At 52.8% G+C, this 9,902-nt stretch overlaps 1 protein-coding gene across 2 annotated transcripts; it reads left to right on the top strand.

Moving 5' to 3' along the window:
* Positions 1–1,066: 1,066 nt before the first annotated feature.
* Positions 1,067–8,893, top strand: TRIM7 (tripartite motif containing 7; the record flags this gene model as incomplete). Of its 2 annotated transcripts, none has more annotated exons than XM_080698819.1 (7): positions 1,067–1,573; positions 3,689–3,784; positions 4,083–4,313; positions 5,758–5,780; positions 6,510–6,625; positions 7,059–7,094; positions 8,382–8,893. In XM_080698819.1, the coding sequence occupies 7 exons, from the start codon at positions 1,067–1,069 to the stop codon at positions 8,891–8,893; spliced, it is 1,521 nt and encodes a 506-aa protein (XP_080554945.1). The 2 variants fall into 2 exon arrangements, with proteins under 2 accessions (XP_080554945.1, XP_080554944.1); XM_080698818.1 differs by having other exon boundaries at positions 7,059–7,125; positions 8,338–8,893.
* Positions 8,894–9,902: the final 1,009 nt, after the last annotated feature.

Here is a 9,902-nt window from a genome sequence, read left to right as displayed (position 1 = left end):
GATTTAAAGAAGTTTATTAGAAAGGTAGAAATACAGAAAATAGAAATACAGCCCCATGCCAAAATGGCATGAGGGGGTGACTCGAAATGAATACACCAAAGGGCTTACACGTGAACCGGACTTTTTATACCCATGACCTCCATCTTGTTTGAGTGACTCTGGCTTAGTGAACATCCCTGTAAGGTACCTCCCCTAGCAAGGTGTGGTGAGGTGTCTCCTTTCATGAAGGGCAAGGTCAAGCCCTGCCCCATCCTCCCTAGATCATCTTGTAGACCTGTCTTTAGAAAGAGGAAGCTCTGCTCTCCTCTACTGACTTGTTCATTACTTTGAGCTAGGTTGATTTACATTGGAATAGCTGCCTTTTTAAGGCAGAAACCAAGTCCTTTCTTTACCCAAGTCTGCCGCCATTTTGACACAACTATTTTGAAATATACCAATTATTTTCTTTTGAAATATATTAATAATCAGAGCTTTCCCAAATCTTCCTAGGCCATTCCAATACTGGTACAGGAAATGTAGCTACAGAAGTGGGCACAAGACCACGCTTAGGGTTGAGGGGTCAGGGCCAGGTTCCAACCCTAAGTTTAGCTCGGCCCAGGCCTTGGATAAACCAGCCCTGAGGAAACTTGACGCCGCGGCCGGGGCCCAAGCCCTGGCCCAGCAATGCAGGGTTGGCCTCGGCCGGCCACCGGGAGGGGCGCCCAGCTGGGCTTGTGCGCCCAGCTGTCACGGCCTGTTTCCCGCTGCTGACTGGAGCAGGATTGTGGGCCAAGAGAGGCTGAGTAGGAGGGCGACGGAGGGGAGGCCGCGGGTCCAGGCCCGGGCTGCAGGGGCCCGGGGCGGGGGCGCGGGGCGCAGGCCGGCGTTTGCAGAGCCCTGCGCCCACCCGCAGGCCATCGACGTGCGCCCTCGGCTCCCAGCGGCTCGGGTCAAGTCTCCGCCTGCCCGCTGCCAGCCCCGCCCTTCCGCTCCCAGTGGGCACTCAGAGGCCAACCTGGGGCACTGAGCTCGGAGCCCCGAGGCACGGACAGAGGTGTCCCCGGGCTGCCCAACCCTGAGGGCGCCCATGGCGGCCGTCGGGCCGCGGACCGGCCCCAGCGCAGGGGCCGAGGCGCTGGCGCTGGCCGCGGAGCTGCAGGGCGAGGCGACGTGCTCCATCTGCCTGGAGCTTTTCCGGGAGCCGGTGTCCGTCGAGTGTGGCCACAGCTTCTGCCGCGCCTGCATCGCGCGCTGCTGGGAGCCGCCGGGCCCGGGGGCCCGCACGCAGCCCTGCCCGCTGCCCTGCCCGCAGTGCCGCGAGCCCGCGCGCCCCGGCCAGCTGCGGCCCAACCGGCAGCTGGCTGCAGTGGCCGCGCTGCTCCGGCGCTTCAGCCTGCCCGCGGCCGCCGCCAAAAGGGACCAGCCCGGGGAGGCGGCGGCGGCGACCGCAGCTGCCCGCTGCGCGGTGCACGGAGAACCGTTCAAGCTCTACTGCCAGGACGACGGGCGCGCCATCTGCGTGGTGTGTGACCGCGCTCGCGAGCACCGGGCGCACGCCGTGCTGCCGCTGGCCGAGGCCGTGCAGGAGGCCAAGGTGAGCGCGGGCCGGCCCTGCAGGTCCCGGGACCCCGGCGCCCTCCCGCCCGCGGTGCAGAGGGCAGGCAGGCAGCCAGGGCCCAGGTGAGCCCCTGCCTCCAGTCTCCCGTCCTGCCCTACCCAGGTTTTGGTTTTTAGGCTTAGTACAGTTTTCCCTCTACCGTCCCACCGGCTCCCCGACATCGGGTTTCTCTCTTCGCTGATCCTTGGCAGCCTGCGTGACATCCCCCGGGACTTAAGAGTTTTCTCCCTAGCCAAGACTGTTAATTGTAGCCGAAGAATGGTCCCTTTCCCCGGGCGTGGCCCAGTGGGACGAACTTCCCCAGCAGTCTGGGAGGGCGTGTGTGTGTGTGTGTGTGTGTGTGTGTGTGTGTGTGTGTGTGTGTAGTGGGGCTTCCTGGTTAAGTGGAGTATTCTAGAGACTTCTGGGCTGTACCAAGCCGGAAGATTATGGACTCCCCATCCCCTTGACTGCTTCCTTGCTGGGGCTGCATTATCAGAAGTGTGTGGGTATGCCTCTGGCTCACAGACCCCAGACTTTCTTTGCTCCCGTATCCCGCTCCAAACCACCCACCTAGGAGGCTATCTCTTGGCAGTGGAGGAGAAAACTCCTTGGGCAGGGCCTCATGCTTTAGCCTACACTGAGTGGCAGATGCTGCTGAAGAAGTGAGATTCCGGGCTTTGGTATCACCCTGCATTTGCTCTGTACCCCTAGGTGTAGTCTGTATAGGCTATATCCATTCTGACATCCATAGAGGACCTTTATTTATTGTATGTGCTACTGGGGATTGAACTCAGGGCGTTTTACCTCTGAACTATACCCCCAACTCTATTTAATTTTTTATTTTTGAAACAAGGTCTCACTAAGTTGCAGAGTGCCTCACTAAATTGCTGAGGCTGGCTGTCAAGATGCAATACTCCTTTCTTTTATTTTCAAATTTTGAAACAAGGTCTCGCTAAGTTGCTGAGGGCCTGGCTGAATTGCTGAGGCTGGCTATGATCCTGTGATCCTCTTGTCTCTCAAGTACTGGGAATACAGACATGTTACTGTTACAGTTTTGGTGTCACCAGGTTCTTTTCCTTGGCTACTAATTACAGAAATAAAGAGCCAGAAAAAACTCCATTGCAATGCTTAAGCAAAGGGTGTGTGTGTGTGTGTGTGTGTGTGTGTGTGTGTGTGTGTGACAGGAGATTGAACTCAGAGACACTCTACCTTTGAACCTGACTTTGTTTCTTATTTGGAAACAGAATATTGCTAGGTTGATTTGAGTCTCACTACTTGCTGAAGCTGTTCTGGAACCTGAAATTCTCCTTACAGACCGGCACCCCCACACCCAGCTTAAACAGGTTTTTATTGCACACAGAGAGGAAAAAAGGGAGAAAACGGCTCCAAGAAATGTGATGGGCTGTCCCACAGGAACACTCCCTCTCCCCTGAAACCTAGGGGTCTTAAAAAGGCTCTTTTTTTTTTTTTTTTTTTAAGCCGGGCACTTGTAATCCCCGCACTTGGGAGGCTGAGACAGGAGGATAGCACAGGTTCGAAGCCAGCCTCAGCTACTTAGTGAGGCTCTCCGTAACTTAGTGAGACCCTGTTTCCAAATAAAATAAAAAAAAAAAAAACAGCTCTGGGAGTATAGCCCGGAGGTAGAAAGCCTCTGGGTTCACCCCCAGTACCACACATACACAAAAAAAAGGCATTTTTTTTTTTTTTTACTGTCCTATCTGCTATGCCAACAGATCAAAGCCAACAGCCTGCTGTCTTTCTCTCTTTGCTGAACCAGCCGTCCTTCAAATGCAGGTGCAGACAGCTCCACTTCATCAAAGCATATGGACTGCACCCATGCCAAGGCGGGATCACAGATAAAAGGGGAGGGGGAAGCACTGGGGTGTAGGTGACAGGGCTGCACGGAATCTCCCTGCCCAAGGGCAGCACAGGGCTTCAGCTACCTTTGCATTCTTATTAATCATCAATACCGCTTAGCTTCCAGACATGTCTTCTACCTAGCCTTTTCTGCATGAGTTGATCTTTCCCTTTCTTTTGCACAGCTCTAGGAAGGCATATGTAGGGGTTTCCAGAATTCTCTCCCCATAATGTTTCCCTTCTTACCTGCAGGAGCTCTTGGATTCCAGGCTGAAAGTCTTGAAGAAAGAGCTGGAGGACTATGAAGTGTTCAGGTCTACTGAAGAGAAGGAGAGCAAGGAGCTCCTGGTGAGCCTGGGAGTGGGCCCATGCAAGTCTGCCAAGGGAGAGAAGAGCATATACTGAGGCTGTGTTTGCATGCAGTTGGGATATTTTAAACTGAGGGTGTGCACAGTGTGTATGTGTGGGTGTGCCTCAGATCCTCCAAGCACTAAGGGAGGGGGTGGAATCCTTCCTACTCTGTGGGATAATTGAGTCCTCTATCCAAATCTCACATCTTATTAGTGCTCAATGCCCAAGTCATCCTGCCCTCCTTCCCCTCCTCCTGCCTCTCTCTCCTATATCCCTCCAATTTCTCCTGAGACAGAAGCAGATGGTAACAGAGAGAGAGAAGGTAGGGGCAGAGTTCCAGGCACTGCGAGCCTTCCTGGTGGAGCAGGAGGGACGGCTCCTGAGCCGCCTGGAGCAGCTGTCTCGGGAAGTGACACAGAAGCAGAATGAGAACCTGGCCCAACTTGGGGGCGAGATCACTCAGCTTTCCAAGCTCAGCAGCCAGATTCAAGAGACAGCTCGAAAGCCGGACCTTGACTTCCTCCAGGTGAGTCTGGATAGAGAATAGTCAGATCCTGTGAGATTCATATGATCCAGAAGTCAAAGAGGACTGGAGAAAGGTACCCAGATTCTCTAGGAGTTGACAATCTCTTTTTTTTTCTTTTTTTCTTTTTTTTGGGGGTGGGTGGGTGGGTACTGGGGATTGAGTCAACCTCCAAGCTGCATCTCCAGCCTTATTATTTATTATTATTATTATTATTAATTATTATTTTGCAGTACTGGTGATGTAATCCAGGTGTATTCGACCTCCCAGCTACACCCCCAATCCTATTTTTTATTCTTTATAGGGTCTCACTGAGTTGCAAAGGGCCTTATTAAGTAGCTGAGGCTATCTGCACATGAACTGCAATCCATATGTTTCAGTTTCCCAAATGCTGGGATTACAAGCATGCGCTACCATGCCCAGTTCCCCCTTAAAACTTTCTTGACTATGAGCCACATAATATATCTTTTTTTTTTTTTTTAAGTTCTGGGGATGGAACCCAGGGGCATTCTACTTCTGAGAGAAACCCCCAGCCCTATTTTTTATTCTTTATTTTGAAGCAGAGTCTCACTGAGTGAGCAGAGTGCATCACTAAGTAGCTGAGGCTGGCTCCAACCTGTGATCCTCCTGTTGCTGCCTCCCAAATACTAGGATTACAAGCCTGCATCTGCAATATATCTTACATTGTATCCCAATATACATATACTTCGGCTGTTAGCCTCAGAAATACTTATTTGCTACCTATATATTGATGGTTTTTCATTTTTTAGAAAATAGCCTCAATCCACTAGATTAACTCCATAAACCACAAATGGGTCATAAACTGATCTGAAGCTGGGTGTGGTGGCACATGCTTGTAATTTCAGCATTTGGGAGGCTGTGACAGGATGATCACGGTTCATGGACAACCTCAGTTACTACTTAGGTGAGGCCTTTTGCAACTCAGTGAGACCCTGTTTCAAGAAATAAAAGAATAAAAAATAGGCCTTGGGATATGGCTCAGAGGTAGAATATCCCTGGGTTCCATCCCTAATACTGCAACAACAAAGAAAGAGAGAGAGAAAGAAAGAAAGAAAGAAAGAAAGAAAGAAAGAAAGAAAGAGAGAAAGAAAGGAAGGAAAGAAAAGACACCGATGACCAGTCATTGTGTAAGGGCTGTCTTCGGTGATTTTAAGTGCAGAGGCCAACACTGAGTCCTACCAGATGGCTCCAAGTGTGATTCTAAAGCAAAAAAAGCCTTTGCAGAGCTATGGTAGATGCTGAGGAACACCCTGCAGCCATCCATAGCTGGAAGCTCTTAACACCTGCTGTTTCTGCAGGCAGTGGGCATGATATAACTGCTTTCACATATTTTCTTGGAGGCAGGGCAAAGAGCAAGTTTTGTTTTTACAAAAGTGAATAGACGTTACCTGGTGCGTATTTGATTTTCTTCCCTGTCTCCTTTTAGGAATTCAAAACCACACTAAGCAAGTGAGTAAACCTAACACTTCCTTGGATCTTTCTAACCCAGCTCTTTTCTTTTTTCACTGAATTCTCTCTCTCTTCACTTCCTGCTCCATTTCTCACCTCCTGATCCCCTTTCCCCACTTCCTTACCTGGGGGCCTTCTGAGGAAATGCCTACCTGCCTTTGATGGGTGCATGAGGTCTGGCTCTCCCTTTTCCACCCTTCTGCCCAGAGGACCTCACCATCTGTTAGCTTCTCATTATTGTGACAAAATACCCGAGGTAACCAAATTAAGAGGAGGAAAGGTTTATTTTGGCTCATGGGTTCAGTCCATAGTTGACCCCAGTGTTTTGGGGCCTGTGGCAAGGCAGTATTCATCATGGTGAGAGAAACAGCTGGGAAGTGTGTGTGTGTGTGTGTGTGTGTGTGTGTGTGTGTGTGTGTGTGTGAGAGAGAGAGAGAGAGACAGAGAGACAGAGAGACAGAGAAGGAGAGATCTGTGGGAGGAAGGGAGTATCTGTGGGGGGAAGGGACCCAATATCCCCCTTTAAGGGCATGCCCCATATTTCCTTCCACTAGGCCCTAACTCCTACAGGTTCCACCACTTCCCAACAGCGCCCCTAGCTGGCAAGTAAGCCTCCAATACATTCACCTTTGAGGGAAAATTATCCAAACTGTAGCACCACCCTAACTGTCATAGCCCAGTGGGAGCGGGATGGTGTTTTAGGCCTTCCTCAGGGTCCCTGTTCTGCAGATGCAGCAATGTCCCTGGCCCCAAGCCAACCACAGTCTCCTCTGAGATGAAGAATAAAGTCTGGAATGTTTCTCTCAAGACCTTTGTCTTAAAAGGACTGCTGAAGAAGTTCAGAGGTAGGGGCCGGGGTGCGGGCTGGGCCACATGGGTGATTGTGATGTGTTTCTGGTAGTTCAGAGCTCCTAAGGGGGGGGGGTGACTTTTCAGAACCTGTGTGGGAAAAAAACAGGAGCTGAGGTGTGCGGAGACCAGATTGGTATAAGGAGACTGTGGTGACAAATCTATCTGGGGTTCCTCATCCCGCAGTGCAGCTTCCTACAGGGACATACAGGGTAGAGGGTTATTGGGAACAGAAAGCAGGTTGAGAAAAGAGACCCGACCCCACCCCTGCCTTCTCACTGTCCCCTGAGCTTGTATACCCCCTGTTGGCCTCCAGAATAGCTGAGAGATGAGTGAGTCAGACTGGCTGGGGATGTTGGAAGAGGGAGTGTCCTTGTCACCTACTCTCCCATGTTCATTCACACTCTCCTTTGTTTCCCTCCTCCTCAGAGGACCTCCAAGGAGAGCTGGAGAAAGAGGAGAAAGGTATGAATGGGGGCCTGGGAGTTCAGATTATGTGGCCGTATAGAGAACCCACTCGGTGCTGGCGACTCTCTCTGGGCTTTGCACACAGTCAGTTCCTGTGCCCACCTATCTGAGTGGCTTTGCTACTCCCCTCCCCTCCTGCTCCTTACCTGGGCATCTCTGCCCCTCCAGCAGCATGAGGCCTGTTGGCCTGTGAGCTGTGTGCCAGTCAGGAGCAGGAGGGTCCTGGCCTCAGGACACTTAGATTAGGAAAGGCGTGTTGGCCACCTGGATGAGCATCTCTCCTCTGACCCCGCTCCAAGATCCCAGGTGTGAGGGTTGTATGCAGGGGACAGGAAAAGCAAGGGGAGGCTGTAGCCAGGAAAGAAGATGGGTATCACTCCTGCAGAGCTCTGGAGAGTGTGTGTGTGTGTGTGTGTGTGTGTGTGTGTGTGTGTGTGCGTGCTCTAACAACAAGGGAAAAGGAGGAAGGGCGGGCAAACATTGCTGATGCTGAGGACCTAGCTGAGTCAGAGCTTACCTGGGTAGGATCTAAACCAATTGAGCGAGGCCACCCCTCTATGCTCAGGTGTCCTCTCAGCCCCAAGGTCTCATCCCTCACTGCCCAACCCCCACTATGTAGCTGCTCTCCTTCCTTACTGCTCCTAAAATGTATCACACACCCACCTCAGGGCCTTCCTGCTGCACTGGCCTCTCCTTGGGCTGGAACCTGCTTCCTCATCTCCTTTACGCCTTATTCTTTTTCAGTTAGTCCTTCCCTGGCCACACTGGTTGAAATAACAGCTTGCTTTTTTTTAAATTTTCGGTACTGGGAATGGAACCCAGGGGCATTCTATCTCCCAGCTACACCGCCAGCCCTGTCTTTTATTCTTTATTTTGAAACAGGGTCTCACTGAGTTGTGAAGGGCCTCACTAAGTAGCTGAGGCTGGCCAGAACCTCGATCCTCCTATCTCATCCTCTCAAATGCTGGGATGACAAGTGTGCACCACCACCCCGCCCGGCTCCCCAAGTGTCTTTTACATTTGATTCGTTTTTCTGTTTGAATTGACATACAAATCAGGCCCATATATTGTATCTGTTTTCAGTAAGTATTGAGTGAAAAGAGAAAAGTGAAATACCTAGGAGGCAGAAAGGGGCCGGTTGAGTGCGCATTGGTGTTGTATGCTGGAAGGGTTCCTCCAGAAAGAAGAGGCACGTTTGCAAAAAAGGGAGGGGGCGTGGTCCAGAAAGCAGAGGGCCTAGGAGGAAGCTGCCTGGGGCCTTATCTCTTTGTCCCCGCTCTCCAGTGGAGCTCACCTTGGACCCCGACACAGCCAACCCCCGCCTCATCCTCTCGCTGGATCTGAAGAGTGTGCGCCTGGGACAGCGGGCTCAGGACCTGCCCAGCCACCCGCGCCGCTTTGACACTAACACCCGCGTGCTGGCATCCTGCGGCTTCTCCTCCGGGCGGCACCACTGGGAGGTGGAAGTGGGCTCCAAGGACAGCTGGGCCTTCGGCGTGGCCCGCGAGAGCGTGCGCCGCAAGGGCCTCACGCCCTTCACCCCCGAGGAGGGCGTCTGGGCGCTGCAGCTCAACAGTGGGCAGTACTGGGCTGTCACCAGCCCTGAGCGGACGCCCCTCAGCTGTGGCCACCTGTCGCGCGTGCGGGTGGCCCTGGACCTGGAGGTGGGGGCCGTGTCCTTCTATGCTGTGGAGGACATGCGCCACCTCTACACCTTCCGCGTCAACTTCCAGGAGCGAGTGTTTCCCCTTTTCTCTGTCTGTTCCACTGGCACCTTCTTGCGGATCTGGCCTTGAGGGGTCTTGCCGGTCAGTCCCGCGTGAGCTCCTCCCCTCCTCTGCACAGCGCTACCTGCCCAGTCTTGGGTGGGTCCTCTACACTATTACCCAGCTGACCCAGAGGGGCTGCTACAGAGCACAGCACTGGGAGGACGAAGAGGGACAATGAAAAGGGCTGTGTGGCCACCGCTGCGGGGAGGACATGCCCTGGCCGGGTCCTGCTTCCTCATTGCTGACTGCAGATGGATCTGGCCTACCATGTGAAGTGGCGGCTGAGGACAAAATCCCTGCTCTTGACCTGTGTATATGAAGGGCCTCTGGGTCCATGGAACAATGTCAAATTCAGGTGCTGTTGCAAGGGGACAGCTTTGGTTGTGGGCCAGCCAGGTGGGTTGTCACTTTGCTCTGCCTTGAGAGGGCTGTCTGGAGGCCTCTGGGTCCATGGGGCCTGACGCCATCCTCTACTCAGGGAGGAGCTCTGTGCTCCCAGCTTTGAGGAAGAGACCTGGACCCATAACCGAGGGGACAAGCCTGGACAACAGCATACAGGCATCGCTACTCTCCAATATCCATTAGCCTGGCAATACAGAGTGACATGTGCATCCTCCATCGCCATGCCAATCAGGATGTGTTCTAGAGTAAAGTCTCCTTTGGGTAAGGAGAGGAAAGGTTTTGGAATTTGAAGCACAAATTGATATTTGTGCTGTTAGCACCAGCACAGAGATACACAGAGAACAACTATGCTACCGACAGACCCAGTCTAGAACTTGCCCAAAGGATGCTAACGGCAGAGCATCCTGGCTCCAAGGCCTGCTCGAGCTGGGCCCTGAAGGGTGTTCAGCCCGCCAGCCTCATTATCCTTCCACTGATTATCCCCAGCTTCTGGATGGCTGGGCTTCTAGGAGGGTGGTGGTGGGTGGGTTTCCTGCTTGGTGCTCCATTGGAAAAGGGGATGGGGAGATGGAAATACAGACTGTGAGCTCATCTCTAGGGTGGCTTGACTCATTTTCTACTCCCCTGGTCTCAT

This window comes from Muscardinus avellanarius (genome assembly GCF_963383645.1).
Source record: "Muscardinus avellanarius genome assembly, chromosome: 7".
NCBI classification, from domain to species: Eukaryota; Metazoa; Chordata; class Mammalia; order Rodentia; family Gliridae; genus Muscardinus; species Muscardinus avellanarius.
The sequence above is the reverse complement of the archived record's forward strand: the minus strand, read 5'-3'. Positions and strand labels throughout refer to the sequence as shown.